Source organism: Phalacrocorax carbo, chromosome 17 (genome assembly GCF_963921805.1).
Source record: "Phalacrocorax carbo chromosome 17, bPhaCar2.1, whole genome shotgun sequence".
NCBI classification, from domain to species: domain Eukaryota; kingdom Metazoa; phylum Chordata; class Aves; order Suliformes; family Phalacrocoracidae; genus Phalacrocorax; species Phalacrocorax carbo.
This window is the reverse complement of record NC_087529.1, coordinates 2637950-2654721: the sequence shown is the minus strand read 5'-3', so window position 1 is coordinate 2654721 and position 16772 is coordinate 2637950. Positions and strand designations below refer to the sequence as shown.

General features: G+C 57.1%; 2 protein-coding genes across 5 annotated transcripts in view; one reads left to right on the top strand and one right to left on the bottom strand.

Moving 5' to 3' along the window:
• The first annotated feature begins 1913 nt into the window (after positions 1-1913).
• TIMM22 (translocase of inner mitochondrial membrane 22) lies at positions 1914-6209 on the top strand. The gene is made up of 4 exons (XM_064468299.1): positions 1914-2193; positions 2665-2861; positions 4446-4518; positions 5616-6209. Exons 1-4 carry the CDS (start codon positions 1965-1967, stop codon positions 5690-5692), a joined length of 576 nt encoding a protein of 191 aa, XP_064324369.1. The 5' UTR covers positions 1914-1964; the 3' UTR covers positions 5693-6209.
• A 1200-nt stretch (positions 6210-7409) lies between these two features.
• Positions 7410-16772, bottom strand: part of ABR (ABR activator of RhoGEF and GTPase) — a 41639-nt gene continuing 32276 nt past the window's right edge. For all 4 annotated transcript variants that reach the window (XM_064468295.1, XM_064468296.1, XM_064468297.1 and 1 more), the window contains 7 exons: positions 13573-13632; positions 13329-13438; positions 12899-13038; positions 12259-12393; positions 11851-11956; positions 9980-10127; positions 7410-9825 (listed from right to left, as the gene is read on the bottom strand). In XM_064468295.1, coding sequence (XP_064324365.1) covers positions 9736-9825; positions 9980-10127; positions 11851-11956; positions 12259-12393; positions 12899-13038; positions 13329-13438; positions 13573-13632 — 789 coding nt within the window. In that variant the 3' untranslated portion in view covers positions 7410-9735. The remainder of the gene's footprint in view (positions 9826-9979; positions 10128-11850; positions 11957-12258; positions 12394-12898; positions 13039-13328; positions 13439-13572; positions 13633-16772) is intronic.

Here is a 16772-nt window from a genome sequence, read left to right as displayed (position 1 = left end):
ATAGGCTTTGCAGTGTGACATGAAGATCAGCTCAACTAGGTTATTTTGGAGTAAGGAGAAGATTGAAATCTGAAGTTCAGGGCTCCTTAGGGAGATCATCCTGCCAGCAACCTTCTCTACCTTGTAAAGATACTGTTTCAGTAGATTTTCACAGCACGCTTTTCAACGGTTTCTGACCTTAAAGAAAAAGAAAACCCACCGAAACAAAACAAAAAAAGAGTAAAAAAAAAAAAAAGTGGAGAGGGAAGAGCACTGGGCAGGTGGACCCTATTGGTTCAGCCAGTAGAGGGCGGTGGAATTTAAGAGGAAAGTTGTTGAAAGCGAACTTCGTATAATGAAGTACTTGAAGTGGTAAAACCATCAACTTAAATTGTTAGTTGAACCTACCAATCCAGTCCTAAACTGAGACAGAAAGAAGATGAAGTGCTACGGCTAAAAAAGAAAGAAATTGGATTACTTCATGATCTCTGAAGAGTTGCATTTCAGGGTATCAAGATGATTTCATACTTAATGCATTATTTAAAAATAATTACTAAATCTTTTAAATAATTTTCAATTATTGAAATACACTACTTCGAAGCATCCTAATGAAACCACCACGGCTATTTCACAGGGGTTAAAAACCCACAGGTAGCTTTTAAAATTAAAATAGAAAGATACCAAAAAAAATAAGTCAAGAAAGCTATTTTCTGAGGCACGGCATCTTCACTTGTGCCAACCTGAATCGAAAACTGCTTCTAGTCCAGAACAAGAAAGAAAGACAGGCTAGGCAAAATGCAACACAAGCGAAGCACGCAGGGGATTTTTAACCTTCACAGCACCGAGGGTGAAAAGCATAAAAGGAGTATTTCTCACCTCACTAAAACGGAGCGAGCACACGACAGCCAAGGTTTCTATGTGATCTGGCGCGAGCTAGGTTTGCATTCTGCGACGGAAAGACAGATTTTGGCTATTCCCTAAACTCTTTGGGGAAACACAGGTCCTGGGTTCCCGCTTTACACCACAGGCGGCCAGGGTCTCCTCAGAAAGGCTACAGGACACGGCCTGATACTCGAGCGCTTCCACCGAGCCTGTGGGAAGCACGGAAGAGTGGCGGCATCTTTTCCAGAGCTCACCCGCCGAGGTGCGCCGGGGCTCTCACCTCAGCCGCCGCTCGAAGGCTGCCGGGGTAACAGCAGGCTGCCCGCGCCCCGCCGCCCCTCCCTGGGGCGAGGGCTTCGGCGGGCGCCGGTCTCCGCACCGGCAGCGGCAGCAGGGCTCGGCGCCCACCCCGTTACCGTCTCCTCACCCAAGGGGGTCCCCTCGTCCCGGCGGCTCGAGGGGTGGTGGTGGTGGGGGGGGGGAGGCTGCAACGCGGGGTGCGGGACCTGTTGCCCCCAGACACCGGCGCAGCCAGAAGTCAGTCACGGAGGGGAACGGCTCGGCGTGGGGGGGGAGGATGTTGCGGGGAACGGCGCCAACGCCGCGACACCTCGGAGCTTCCCGCCTCCTCCCCGCACCTCAGCCAGGGCAGAGGGACGCGGTCCCCGCACTGCGGCACCTCAGTACACACACACACACAGACACCCCACCCCGCCTTGCCCAGCCCGGGGCTGCCCCGGGCGAGGCCTCCGGCCTGCCCCAGCCGGAACCGGAGCCCGCGCCGCGCTCACCTGCTGCCGCCGCCGCTCTCGGGGATGCTCCGGAGCCGGCGCCCTCACCTCACCTGCAGCGGCCCGAGCGGCCGGCAGGGGGCTGGCGCGCAGCACGCCGGGTAATGTAGTCCCCGAGGGCCCAAGGGACCGCCCATGCCCTGAGGCGCCGCGCGGCCTGCCGGGAGTTGTGGTTCTCCGCGCGGGCGCTGAGAGAGCGGCCGGCGCCTCCCCTCGGCGGAACTACAGCTCCCGTGAGCACCCGCGCGCCGCCACGGCTGCCGGGAGTCGCGTTACCGGTGCCGAGCCGGCGGCGGGTGTCCGAGGTCGGTCATGGCGGCAGTACCGCCGCCCTCCGCTCCGGGAGGCCCCGAGCCTCCCCCGCCGCCGCTGCAGTACAGCCTGTTGCTGCAGCACCTGGTGGGCGAGCAGCGGCGGCCCCGCGCCTGGGACCCCGCCGCCCTCGGCGGCATCCCCAGCCCGCCCAAGAGCGAGGAGCAGAAGATGGTGGAGCGGGCCATGGAGAGCTGCGCCTTCAAGGCGGCGCTGGCCTGCGTGGGAGGTGCGGCGGGGGCGGCTGAGGGAGCCGGGAGAGGCTGGAGGGACGGGGCGTTGAGGGGGAGCGGTGGTGGGGCAGTCAGCCGGGGTGGGGGTGGGAAGGCGACGTCCCCGTGGCGCCGGGAAAGGGGCCGATGGAGAAGGAGCTGCAGCACAGGGACCCCCGTGTTTAATTTTCCTCCCTGTAAGCTCCTCCGGTGCCAGTCACGGGTCCCAGGGGAGGATCTGTGCCTGCCTGCCTTCCTTACCAAGGAAGAGGTGCTCACAGCCTTTCCTCAGCGCAGCACAGGCTGTCAGCAAGCAGGGTGTCCGCAACAGCGGCTGTAGTACCATTTGTAGGCCATTTGTGCTCTTGCGCTGCCCCTTGCACGCTGCAGCGTTGCCGGACGGTGGGAGCAGAGGTGCTCTGGTGCCTGTGGGGAATGTGCTGCTCGAATCCAGCCAAAGTTCGTTTTACACTCTTTGTCTTTTACAGGATTTGTTCTGGGAGGCGCATTTGGTGTCTTCACAGCTGGCATCGACACCAACGTTGGGTTTGATCCCAAGGATCCGTATCGCACGCCAACCGCAAAAGAGGTTCTCAAAGATATGGGGCAGCGAGGCATATCCTACGCAAAGAACTTTGCCATTGTGGGCGCCATGTTCTCCTGCACCGAATGCGTGGTAGAATCTGTGAGTAATAACTTCTTAAGCATTAAGAAATGTTTTCCTGTACACTCAGCCTCTTTTATTAGATCCAGATAAGTACGTATATCCCGTTTGTAACAGGGCAAGGGAGTAGGCTAGTTTGTTCTGTTTCTTGGCCATCAGAGCTTTTCAGCTTTGAGACCTGTCTTCAGAACTGCTGTTCTGGCAGAAAGAACGAGCAGAAGAGCATGCAACAGCAAAGTCCTTTTCCATTCAAGTCCTGAACATATTGGCATGTATAGGCATTGCTTTTTAAAACCCTACCTACAAGTTCTTGTTGCTACTTTAAAGCATCAAACCACGAGTTGCAACATGGTAATTTGCACCTCTAAAAATTCTAGATGCAGAAACGGATCCTTTGATGAAAGTTAAGTAACGGGCCTATTTTCATCTTGCCCCTACAGCAAGAAATGACCTTGGGCAGCTCCCTGGTAAATCTATCATCCATTTTCTTAAATAAGAAATAATTGTGTCTTTCAATTAAAAGGCAGCACTCAAATTCGTAACAAGCTAATTTTCCTAACTCATCTAGAAGAAAAGTCTATCTGCTTGCACAATGAAGTGGAACAAAGAGATCTCTGTACTGGTGAAAAACTAGCATGCTTTGGCTATGGAAATAGTACATCTATGTCAGCAGGGTGCCATGGCTCTCACCTGTGCTGAGAACTAGGCTGCATGGCCAGGTTCAGTGTTGCACGCCTGTAGAATCATAGAATCATTAAGGTGGGAAAAGACCTCTAGGATTCTCAAGTCCAACCGCCAACCCAACACTACCATGTCTCCTAAACCATGTCCTGAAGCACCACATTTACACGTCTTTTAAATACCCCCAGGGATGGTGACTCCCCCACCTCTCTGGGCAGCCTGTGCCAAGGCCTGACCACTCTGTCAGTGAAGACATTTTCCCTAATCTCCAATCTAAACCTCCCCTGATGCAGCTTGAGGCCGTTTCCTCTCATTCTATCACTAATGACCTGGGAGAGTAGACCAACCCCCCCTCACTCCAGCCCCTCTCAGGCAGCTGCAGAGAGCGAGGTCTCCCCTCAGCCTCCTCCAGGCTAAACCCCCCCAGCCCCCTCAGCCGCCCCCCAGCACACTTGTGCTCCAGACCCTGCCCCAGCATCGCTGCCCTTCTCTGGACATGCTCCAGCACCTCAAGGGCCTTCTTGTCCTGAGGGGCTCAAACCTGAACACAGTATTCAAGGTGTGGCCTCACCAGTGCCCAGCACAGGGGCAATGTAGTTACAGTGCCTTGAAAATCTCTCAGCTGGTGCTAGTGCACAGTGCTGTGTTCTGGGGGCTGTATCGGCTCGCCTGAGGATCTTTGCCATAGCACTGCATTGCACCATATGGATTTGTCTTACCTCTCACGGTGACCCGTTCCTTCCAGTTCGCCTGGCCCTGCAAGTCTTAGGTTTGAGAGTGCAGGGGGCCATCTACTGAGAACAGAGGGAAAAACATCCTCAGCTAAGAAGGGGCTGGAAGGTCACTTAATGCTGCTTGGTATTAGTACAGATACTGAGTGCTTATTCCATATTTACTTGTTGACTCTGATTTTTAATTCCACAGTACCGTGGAAAGTCAGACTGGAAGAATAGTGTTATTAGTGGCTGCATCACAGGAGGAGCAATCGGCTTCAGAGGTTGGTAGTGCCTGCTATGAACTATTTCTGTGATAAGACACTAATTCGGTTATGCAGCATGCGGTGTTTTTAACGCATCTCACACTACACATCTCTTTGCATGGGGTTATGCTGATGTCAGCATGAGAGTGTACTCCAGACTGGCAGAACTGCTCTCTCTATCGCTTTCCTGTCAGCTTGAAATGTATGCGTGGGTAGGGAAGGCTTGGTTGTACAGGACAGTGAGATTGGAGGAAAATGAACAGAATTGACTTGAAAGAAAAATCAGGAAATGGTGTTAGCTATCCACACTCTTCCGTGGTGGTGTGGGGAGGGAGCCAAAAATACATACTGAGCCACACTCTGAAGCTACAGCACTTGTGTTAACAGAGCTCTACTTACATATACTATTTCACTGGTGATAACTCTGTTAATTTGCACAGTGTGTAAAATGCTTTAGTCCTTTCTCATGTATCAATTCAGACAGACAATTCTATTTAACTGTAAAAGAGCAGGAGCACTGGGATTTTAGTCCAGCAGGCACTAGTGGGGACTTTGGAAAGCCTTCAGTGCAAACAACATCTGGAGAAAAGTCCCAAGTAGGAAGAGAGCTGCTCTGCTCATCAGAAATACCAAACTTCTCTCACTTCTGCTTAAGAAAAAAAAACTGTCCACAGAGCATAAAAGAAAGTGCTCTTGAAAGTGCTTCTAATTGAGCCTGTTGTGTCTGTCCTGGACCTAATCCTCTTAGAGCCTTCAAAGCAGTAGCTGCCCTTCCTATCCTTCCCTAGTCCAACACAAAGCCACTTGCAGCGCTCTGATCAGAGCACACTGAAATGGGCAATGGCCACTGGCATTTTCTATCCCCTGGGGGCGGCTTAGCAACACAGCACCCAGCCAGCACGCCGTGCTAGCCCAGCCGTGGTAGTTCAAGTCCAGTGTGTGCCAGTTTCCCCCCCTCACCTCAGGCAGTAGTAGTGCTAGTGTGACCCTGGTAGCAGGCCGCCAGGTTCCTGCAGGTGTAAGCTCTTCAAGCCAGTACAGCATAAGCTAGTTACTGAGAATAAAAATATTTTTCCTCTTTTTTCTCTTTCTTTCCCACCCTTTTTGCATTGCAGCTGGTTTGAAGGCAGGGGTTATCAGCTGTGGTGGATTTGCCGCTTTCTCCGCCGCGATTGATTACTATCTACGGTAACAATGGGATCCCTTGGGAGCAAGTCTCCCTTTTGTTCCAGTGGTGCTGCTAAGAGCCTTCATCACAGCAGAAGAACCATCAGGCTTACCTTTCCACTGCCTTTCGAGTCCTGATCAGTGCAAGCTGGATGGTGTTGGCTGCTTTTCCTGAATGACTAACAATAATCTGGCTCTGAGCCCTGGCGTGCTGCTTCAGGCAGACTTGCGGGAGTATGCGAGGATGGAGCCAGGCGCAGTGAGCAGTATCTCCAGGATGGATCAGCTGACTGTCAGTTTCCAGGAAACAAGCCTGGACTCTGAGTTTTTTTCGATCCTTTGGGTCTGATTTTGATTAAGTCTGTTGCTAGCATCTTCAAAAAGAAATGCAGTGATTCAGGTCACCATGTATTTGAACGTGCTGCAAGTGTTTAAAACAGTTATCAGTTTGCAGCTTGCTACTCTGTTGGGGAGAGGTAAGATCCTGTGGAGAAATAGTTTGTTCCAGGCTTTTCTTAAAATACCAGCTGAAGACAAACCACCATCTGTACAACTTGTCTTATTTCAAGTACAGAGATGAGAGCCAGATTTCTTTACCATGTCTTAAAGGGAAAAGCAAAAAGGAGTCCTTAGCCTTAGAACCATGTGGTTACTGGCAGATGAACAAAACAATTTAAGGGGGAAGAAAAAGAGGTTGTTGCAGAAGTATAATTCTCTGTAGCCACTGGGCTAGCCTGATTTAACCTCACTGTGGGAGTGCAAGTGATCTCGCTACTGCTTTGACTGCCACAGGCTCACACCATTAGTTCCAGCAGTTTGATGGCGAGACTAGAAACTAGAGTTGTGAGAGTAAACCGCTGTTGGACAGATAACCAGGCATTCACTTAGCACACAGACTGCTGCTCATCGTGTCCCTGTACCACCTCTGGGCACCCCAGTGCTACACTGGGGAAAGCAAGGTGTTATTTCTGCAGAACACTGGTACTGAAATATCTGTTCGCTAGCTCAAGGAGCTGCTCCCTTTTTGATTTGCGTTCCTGTTAGCTCTCTTGCTTGTCCAACCAAGCTCTGTTCCCAGACCTCAGGGGGTAATTTTTATACTTGGAATAGTTCAGACTGATTTTAACCTTCCTTGAGCCACTCCACAAGGGCAAACATCCACCCTCATGTTTTTGAGGCAGTGTGATTTCAGATTCAGGGCACATACCTCACGGGGGTTCTCCCACCCACTTCCCCTCCTTTGCATCCATGGTGTGACACCCCAGAATGGTGGCAGCACTTGCTTACCTGGAAGAGCGGCACTAGCAGGGTTGTTTGGCTGATGTGGTGGTCAGTGGTCAGTCTGGAGGCATATTGTCTCCCATTCCCGCATGGAAAGAAGTGGGGAAGACGGCACCATGTGATCTATCAGATGAGGTTTCCAGATCGCCCAATGTCCCTTGCTGTGCCTGTTCAGTATCCTCAGGCCAGAAGCTGTGCAAGTCAGCTGAATTTTAAGCTTGAGTAATTCTGGGCTGATTAAACAGGCTGGCTCCAGACAGTCCATTTTTTTTCCTGCAGAACGTACTGAAATGCAAGGATGTAGCCCAAACCATAAGATGTCTCTTAAAAAAAAAAAACAAACTATCTGGCACAATGCCTGTACTTATACCACTGGCTTTCTGGAAATCTTGCGAGTTGCGCTTCAAGAGAAGCTGCGATGCCAAGGTGATCGGTTAGTGCAAACAGCAACACCACGGGGCTCCTTTTGTGCAAATGTTGGGGCTTTGCATTTTTTATTAACATTTTTCTTTCCTCCTCACATGGTTTACAGCCATTTAAAGTTTATAATCTACAGAAATTAAAACTGAACACAAACAAACAAAAATATATCCTTAACAACTTTGAAAGTCAAATATTAATTAACAGTTCTATTCTACCTGTAGCTGCAAGAGTCCACCCCCCTTTTTCTTCCTGTAGGAACAAGCAAAAGGCGGTCACAGGGACGGTCACAGCCTGTTGTGCAGGGGCTGTGTGGACCAGGCCTCCAGCCACTGTCACGTGGGGTGGGGGGCAGGATTTGGCTGTACAGAGTCTCCATCTGGAATGACAGTATCGTGGACAGAGACTTGGACACATGTAACAAATCAGACACACACAGGGATCCGTTGTGCAGTCACATCTAAAACTCGGCCTCCTTACTGGGTCCAGGGCCAAGACAGACGCCTGGTTATTTTCTGCAATGCTGTTTCCCTTCTGTTTAGCTGGTAGTCAAGAGGAGCAGGGTCTGGAGTGTGAGCCCTTTGGAGGGGGACTGAAAGACCTCCTCTCCTTTAGTTGCTTTGCTGGTGTGGGGCCGGCAGGTGCTGCCTTCCCCGGGGAGGTGAGCTTAGGACATACCTGGTGCACCGCTGGCAGGCGGCCGGGCTCTACCTGGAACAGTCTTGTTAGTCGGGAGGGTAAAGGCAGTGCCGCTGTTAGCAGGGATATGCTTGGTCACTTCTCATCCATCTCCGTTTGGCACAGGAGAGCATAGGGCCAACGCAGTCGGGGAGGGGGCTTTTCCCATGAGAACACGGTCTCAGCTCACAGAGCTAAAGTTTTCGTGTCCCAACAGGTACCAGCACCTACCTGGGAGGGCAGGGGACATAGCGGGAGCCAGGCCCTCAGGCAGCTGGAGCACAGCCTGACGGCTGGCACAGGCATGTGGCTGTCCTGCCTTGGGACATGGCGTGACAACAGACATCAGCCTGGGGGTCAAGAACTGGAGCCACTAACTGAAGCAGACCTGAGCTGGCTGGGCACAGCTAACCCAGCAGCAACTGCTTTGTGAGAAGCAGCAAACGAAGCACTTCTGTCTCCGGTAGCAAAAAGGCCACGAAGGCTTTCCTCCTCCCATCCCTCCGTGCTGGTTTCCAGGCTGCGTGACCGTCCAGCTGCCGCACAGAGCACTCGCCTCTGGCAGCCTGGCTGGCACCGAGGCAGGGCCACGTGTTTGCCCAGTGCCTGGGGTAGTGGGAAAGGCCAAGGAGGGAAACAAAAACCTCCCCATTCTCATGGCCACAGCAGGAATGCTGGTGCCCCGGCAGGCTCTGCCACGGGGCGCAGCCAGCGTCGGCAGCCCTTGCGGTAGTGCTGGGCTGGCAGTGGCGTGCACGCCTTGCTACGGCAGCGATGTGGGCGCATGGAAATGGCACGGACCCTGTTCCCTGCCCTGCCAGGGCTTGTTGGGGAAACTGGGGGACCCCGGCAGTGCCAGAGCACAGAGCTGGGAGCAGCCCTGCCCAGCTGGCCGTCCCTCAAGCCTGCCATGGATCGAGACCAGCACAGCACCTCTCGCTCCAGCCTTGTGCGATGGGTTACCCCAAAACACTACTCGGAGGCGAGAAACAGCGAGGGAAGTAACCGCCATGCTACATGCACACAGGCAAAGCACAGGCTAAGGGCTGTAGAGGGGACTGGCCTGAAAGCGCCCAGAAGAAGGACATGACGAGGAGGAAGCAGCACCCTGCTCCTCTGCTCTCATGGTCGTAGGTTTGCTCAGGCCAGAGCAGGATCCAGGCACGGGGTCCAACGTTTGCGCAGGCAGCAAGCCAAAGCAGAACTGGTCGTCACTGTCACCGGGGAGGGAAGTCGGTGAGCTCCCAGCCTCTGAAGCGAGCCAGTGCTGCACATGCAGGTATGGGGCAAGGGAGCTGGGCAGAGAAACAGGCACTCGTGGGATGCTGCAGGCTTCGAGCTGGGCGAGACGAGGGGTGCCTGGTAGGAGTGAGCAGGCAGAAAGGAATCCAGGAGAAAACTAGGCAAGGGGGAAGCCTGTGTCCACAGCCGTTGTCAGTCACTACCTCTTCCGTTGAACAAATATACATAAAAACAATTCTTGAACACAAGAAGGGACATAAGACACGACTACTTTACAGAGAGGCACAGCGCCTGGGGTGGGACCGGGCCACTGGTACGCGATTGTACAGAAGCTGCAGGCAGCACCGTCCTGGGTCTGGGCCAGTCTCCCTGGGGGGGCTGCGATCCAGTCCATGTGGCCTAGCAGGGAGCTGGGAGTGTTTGCAGCTGGTGCCTTCTCCCAGCAGGCTACACGTCCGTGGAGAAGTAAAGTGTGTTGCGTTTCAGCTCAGTGAAGGAGATGGGAGGATGCTGCAGGTAGTAGAGAAGGACCTGGACCTGTAGCAGGCAAATGGGGGGTGTTAGGCATAAAAAAAAGGGCAGAGCTGCCACGTCCCAGCAGAGAGGGGCAAACCTACCCAGTCAGGCAGGTAAACTGCTCCACTCCCAGCCCAGGGGTGCTGGGGCCTCACGCTGGCAGCACAGCTCTTACCTGGGCCATCACGTCGTGGGACCAGATGTCGGAGGCCAGGGTGAGGTGTGCCTTGCTCTCCCCCTCTGAGGGTCTCAGCAGTGTCGGCCCAAAGACCGTGGCCAGGTTGTGGAGAGACATTTTGTTGATGGGCTCCTTTTCAGCCACCCTGTGGGGTACAGGGAGAGAGGGAGCCTGAGCCCCTAATACTGTTCTCCTGGAGCAGGGCAGCCATGGGGTGATGTGGGAGAGCTGATCTCCCTTCTCCCAGCCCCAGCTTGCCATTGCCCTTCACAGCCCCCAGCAATCCCAGGTGCAGGGCAGGGAGCGCTGCCCCCTTCACGGCCTCTGCCGGAGCCGCCGGGGCTGGCCGGGAGCCCTGGGTGTGATGTGGCAGCGACCAAGCCCTTGCTTGCTTATGTGCTGTGCAGCCTCCACCCTTCCCAAGCCCAGGCAGGGTACGGGGAGCTCCGCACCAGCCCGCGCCTCCCTGCACCCACTCCCCCCAAGGCTCCCTACCCCTCCAACCCCACGGGACCCCAGCCAGCCTACACCGAGGGAACCAGGGCCACAACATTGCCATGTTAGGAGGCAGCTGTGCTCCCCGGCACAGGCTGCACGGTTGAGCCCTGGCCAGGGGAGCAGATGTGGGAACTGGCTGTGCCCGGTTCTCAGGATGGAAATGAATTTTTCCTTTTCCACCCCCCAGCATCAATCACTTTCTGTTTGGTTTTAGCCAAACCAAAGAAAAGGGAAAAAAAAAAACCCCACCACTTCATGATGCAAGTAACATGAGCCGTGAGCCCCAGTCCCAAACTCATGGCCAGCTCTGGCCAGGCTCTGCATGTTGCTGCACCGCTGCCCTGCCCACGGCCCCATGCCCTCCATAGGTTTTGGGGCCCCAGAACCCCTCCATTCCCAGGTTTGGATGGGTTTAGCTACACCAAGAAAAAGCCCAGCAAACCACACATTGCTGCACTTGCCCCAGGATGAGCGATGAGGGGTGTCACCTGCAGCTCTGGGACACAACTGCTGAGCTAACCGTCTCTGGGTCTTGGCCACCCACTGCAGGTAAGTTAGAGGGATTATTGCACCTTGTTTTGCAGGGGCTACTGCTGGACTGGTGGGAGGGGATGCTGCACACAGTTTTCCCACTAAGGGGGACACTGCACAGCTCCCAGTTGATTCCCCATCCTGCACCGAGGCCAGCTGCTCCCTGTGGAGAGCTCGTCCAACCAGCTGCACACCGGCTGCAGCAGCCAAGAGCCGCATCCTGCCAGGGGACGTGTGCTCCCTGCAGAGCTGACCCGCCTGAGCGGCCTCGCGCCGCGCAGTCCCCGCTGGCACCGTGGCCGACGGCCCTGGGGCGCCGGGGGCTGCTCTGTGGGGCAGAATGGCTCCAGGATCCCTCCAGCATCCTACAGGCCCCACAGAGAGGAGCCGTGGGAAGCCAATGCTGGCACCAGCCAAAGGGACCCACAGAGCGCTGGGGTCCCAGCTTCAACAGGCTGCAGCCTGGCCAGGACCCCGGTCAATGCACCAGAGCCCAAGGAGACGGTGCAGGTGGGAAACAGCTGGGGCTGCACCCTCTCAGAGGGGCTGGAAGAGGAAAGGGGCACTCTGCCACCTGCCCAACACTGAGTCGCCATTGCTGGCCCCAGCTGCTGCCCGCAGCCCCAGTCTGCACCAGCACGGCACCATCTGCCTCCAGTTCAGGATCAGCCTGTGGCCGCACAGGCACCACGGGAAGCAGACAGCAGCTCTAACTCTGCTCACATCCCATCCCCACAGCAAAGTGACAACATAGACCCATCCCACACCTCCCCCCTGTGCCGGGCAGCCCTCCGGCAGCCGCTGCTTGCCCTGCTCTGGGGGCCAAGCCGAGCCATTACCTTTTCAAGTGCTCTAGCAGGAAGAGGAAGGTGATGAGGTTGGGGTCAGGCAGCGAGCGGAGAAGGTGCATCATGCAGTTCTCCTTGGCAGCAGGATCCGAGAGGGCTGGAGACAAGGAGGGAGAGGGCTCAGGACAGGGGCCGGTGAGATTTGTGCAGCAGCAGGACCTACTGTGGCCGGACGCCTCCCTGCAGCCGGTGCATGAGTGGCCAGCCCTGCCCCACAGGGCTCTGCCTGCACCCTGGGGAGCAGCACCACGAGCCCCAAGCTGGCCTGGAGCCGGCAAGGACAGCCAGGATTGAGCTGGCCCAGCAGGGAAGGACCCTCAGGAGCCTCCCATCCCAGAGCAGGCAGTGTCAAACAGCCACGCTTGGGCACAGACCCCTTCCCCACCCCTAAGCCCTTACCAATCCCCTCCATGAAGGCGGGGTAGAGTCTGTCAGTGAGGAGGGGTTCAGGCAGCTCGCGGAAGTACAGCTTCAGTGTGCCGGCGATGGCGTTGATGTCCATGTCACTCAGCATGACCAAGATGTCCTTGTTATCTGTCCAAAGAGCACCCACATGTGATGCCTCCTGTGCCTCTTTCCCCTCTGGGTCTCAACTCCCCACATCACCCCAGCTATCTGGGCAGGCTGCTGGTCAGAAGGCAGGGGCAGCATCTCCAGGTCCATGGCCCCGTTTAGTCAGGCCGAGGCTGGGAAGAACCGAGCAGTTCCCGCCTAGCCGGGCAACAGGACAGGGAACAATTTCCAAATCCATTTGCAACGTTGCCCTGAGTCAGTGTCTCCCAGGAGCCGGCCAGGCGTGGCAGCAGCTCAGAGACAGCAAGGCACAAACGAGGCTGGGACCTCTGGGTGTTTGCTTTCCCAGCTACGCTCTCCTCCTCACCCCCAGTCCCTCCCTGGGCACACCGGCACACTTTACACACGTGCAGTGCAATAACCGGACCCTGGGCTTGCGGGACAGGGGTCTGGGGTGGGTCTCGGTGCCTGTGGCTCCTCCCAGGGGAACGTGACACAAAGGGCAGCCGTTCTCCAAGACACTCACTTGCATCGAAGACGGCCTTCAACGCCTGGATGTCAGTGGCAACGCCAGAGATCCTGTAGATGCCAACCTCTTCGATGCCCCTCTTCTCCACCTCCTCGATGCACTGGCGCACGATGTAAGGCACCTTGGAGCGCTCGCGCCTGGCTCAGAAAGCAGAGGTGTGAGCACGTGAGCAGAGATTCGCGGGGGACCCCACCGTGACCAGCCCAGCACTGCAAGCCCTGGGCCAGGGGCAGGATGGGCATGCTGGGTGGGAGGGCTGGGGCCGGCGAAGGAACGGGCAAGTCCCCAGCAAAGAGCAAAAGCTGAGCTTTCCCAGTGTTGGTGGGAGCAAGGGGACATGCTGCAAGGACAGAGCAGGTCCCGCAAGTCCCCCATCCCCAAGACCACAGGGACCGGAGCAGATCAGCCTCCCCAGCCCTGCACGTACTTTGTCACAACGCTGATTTTGACCCCAAAAACACCAGTCTGCTTTTTGGATGGGGTCCTCTTCAGGCTCATGTCTCTGCTCGTGAACTTCATGGAGAACTCCACCTTGATCTGCAGGAGATGGGGTGAGTTGCAGCAGCCCAGCCCTGGCCCATCACCCCCACATCACGTGAGGGCACAGCACAGCCCTGGGGAAGGGGCTGCCATCAAAGCCACCGGCTGTGTGCCCCCACAGCCCCGCTTACCCCATTCATCTCAATCACGTCCATGTGCCAGTTCTTCGTCTGCACGGCCTGCGGGTCCAGCTGCAGGGAGAGATGGCGTGTGAGCTCCGTGGGGACACAGCCCCATGCCAGCCCCACCGCCCCTGAAGGCCCTGACCCACAGACAGCATCGCACACAGGACACGCTCTTCCCTGACAGCGTGCTGCCCATGGCAGGATGGCGGCGATGGGAAGGTCTGGGGTCCCTCTGGCTGTGCCCCAGAGCCAGGTGGGCTCAGCCTCCCCACCCGGTCCCCCTCAAGCCCCCGCAAGGCAGTGCTTTAACCCACACCCAAGCAGCAAGAAACTTCCAAGAAATCAGAACTATTTCTGGTAGCAGATTGATGAAACAGAACTAGGGCAGCGTTTTCCATGCAGAAAAACAACGTCTCCCCATAGCCAAGGCTATTTATAACCCCTGGGAATGACGGGCTCCGCTATTTCTGGCTTTGGGGCTAGCAGGGGACTCAGTGACGCTGCCCCGGCGCCCGGCCACTGCAGCGAGGTGCCGGCGTTCCCAAGGCCCCGGCACGCGCCGTGGCCGGGCACCGGGCCCCAGGGCTGGGCAGAGGCGGGTGCAGTTGCCTTTCGGGATTTTTTGGTCCCCAGCTGGTGGTATCGATCCAAGCCCATCGATCCCCGTAATGCACGGCGCGGGCAGTGGGGCAGAGCCCGGCACTAATGTCCCCTCGGGGAAGGGGATGGGATGCAGGGGCTGGCAGAGGCTCCCAGGGCCGCGTGCATGCAACTGCCAGGCGAGGCTCGCACCAAGCGTGCAGGGTCAGTCCTCAAGGACGCGGGGGTTTCCTACAGCTGCTGGCTCGGGAGATGCTCCGGCCAAGCGCAAAGATGTCCAGAGCCGCTGCTCCAGCCATGGAGCTGCCATTCCCCTGCCCCAGCTACTGCACATCATGGGAGGGGGGACCCTGAGGCCCCTCATGTCCCTCTTGCACACCAAGACCTCACGCTCCTGAGGACAGGCTCGAGCTGCCCTGGCTCTTGGCACAGACCCAGCGCTATGGCATCACCCCACACCCAGCCCCACGCCATGGTGAGCCTGAGCAGCTCCTTGGCGGCTGCAGTGCCACGGGAAACCCTGCGGTCTCCAGCACGGCCCAGGAACGGCTCCCTATGTGGAGCCCTCCCCAGCACCCCCGCCCCAGCCCCGCCAGTCCTGCGGCTGCTGGGAAGGGCAGCGGGGGGAGCGGGAGGAGGAGGAAGAGGAAGGCTGCAGCTGCCCTGGGCTCCCGTGGGGCCCTGCAGCAGGTCTGGACGCCAGGATCACGAGGCTGCAGCCAGACCGCCGCCAACCCCAGCCCTGCGGCTCCAACTCCCCTGTGTTCCCTCCGCAGCCCCGGTTCCCCCTGCAGCGTTGCCAGGCGCCCACCACGGCCAACACCAACCCAACGCCTCCTGTCCCATGGAGCTTTCAACCCCTTCCCTGGCATAGCCAGGTCCTGCTCATGGCAGTGTCCAGCGCTGCGAGCCCCAGGCGGCAGCAGCGAAGCCCTTCACCCCCAGCCAAGTCGGGAGCCGTGGGCCTCCCCGCTCTGCAGCATGAGTTTAATTGCAACCACCACATACATCTTCCCCATCCCCCAGGTTCCCCTGGCTCCAAAGGCCCTGGCAGCTCACATCTGGAAGGGTTTTAGCAGGGCTCTGAAGAAAGCTTTAATAAAAGCCAGGTTGGCTGCTGTCAGCGCTGTGGACCTTACCCCGAGCATGCCACCTCCCTGTAGCTGCTTTCCCCTGGTTGAGCAGAATCATTCCCATCCAGCTCCCCGCAGCAGCCGGCACGGCCCCGCATTTGAGCTAGTTCAGCTGGCACCACTGGCCCAAGCTCCCTTGCAGATGGGGCATGTCCCTGTGCACTCATGGGACACTGGGCTGTGGCCTGGCCCCAGCGCTCCCCCAGCCCTGCCTGCTGACACCCCACGCAGCAGGCAGCACCGCCACGCTGCCCGCTCCCTGCGGAAAGCAAAGCCGTGGCTGATGCTTCATCTCCAGGCGTGGGAGACAGACGGGAGCATCCACCCACAGTGCCAGAGGCAGCTCCTGCCCACGCAGTGCTGGCAAACACCCCACCTCAGCTACCACCACCACCTCCTCCTCCTTCAAAGGGAGCTGCCTGGCTCCAGCGTGGCACAGGGACGTCCCAGGCCAGTGGGGAACTGCTGGCCTCATAGCCCCGGAGAACAGCCTCCCTGCCAGCGCTGTGCAGGATGGCACAAGTGACATGCTGCTGTCCCAGACATGTCGGCTCCTCTTCAGCAGTTCAGCACTCAGCTGTCTTTAAACACCAGCCTGTGCCCCAGGGAAACGGCTCAGTGGAGTCACCGGTACCTCTCCAGGCTGCTCCCTCCTGTGCCTCCAGGGACTCATGGCAGCAACACAGCATCCATGCCCAGACCAGCATCCACCACAGTGCCACGCTCATCCACGGTGAGGCGAAACACCCCCTGGTCCTGGCTGCAGGGATGTGCCATTATCCCATTTTCCCAAATTATCCAAAGGTGTTTGCTCGCAGGACAAGGCCCCTGCTCGCAGCGTGGCAGGCAATGAGCATCCCAGCAGCCCTGCAGAGCTTCATGCATTCTGGGGAGGCTTTGATTGCAGAAGGCGTCCCCAGTCTTGCTGGTGCTCGCCTCCCGCAGCCCCTGCCTGCTGCTTCTCCCATGCATGGGGCGACTGGACTCAAGGGCATGAGGCTGCATCCTGGGATTTTGTCCTCAAGGCACCTTCAAGCCGTGCATTGTGGATATAGCTCCTGCGCAGGCAGTGGCAGCTGAGACAGACCCAGGCAGTGCCAGGTCGCTGGGGCTCCCAGGTGAGGAGCTGAGATGGCTCCAAACCCTTGTGACAGCATTCCAGAGCCCCGATCACCAGGATGCTGCAATAGGGGTTGCCAGGCTGGGCACATACCTTCCTCATGCCTCACACCCATGAGGTCACCCAACCATCAGCCTAGGGTGAAGCCATTGGGAGCAAATGGGTGACTCAGCCGGTGAGGCCATCTCTGCCATGGTCCTGGGGAGCGGGATCCCAGGGGAGCTGCTACAACTGGGTGCCATCAGCATGGCAACCACGGCCAACCTAGCCCGGCTTCCTGAGGCTGCCCTGGCTCTGCCAGTCAGGAGATGCCCCCACCAGACCCCCATGCTGGCAGCTCCCTCCCCAGGCAA

Coding starts and splice junctions, on each gene's coding strand:
- TIMM22 (XM_064468299.1), top strand. CDS start 1,965: ATGGCGGCAGTACCGCCGCCCTCCGCTCCGGGAGGCCCCGAGCCTCCC. Junction 2,194..2,664: donor GGCGCTGGCCTGCGTGGGAG/GTGCGGCGGGGG, acceptor TGTCTTTTACAG/GATTTGTTCTGGGAGGCGCA. Junction 2,862..4,445: donor CCGAATGCGTGGTAGAATCT/GTGAGTAATAAC, acceptor TTAATTCCACAG/TACCGTGGAAAGTCAGACTG.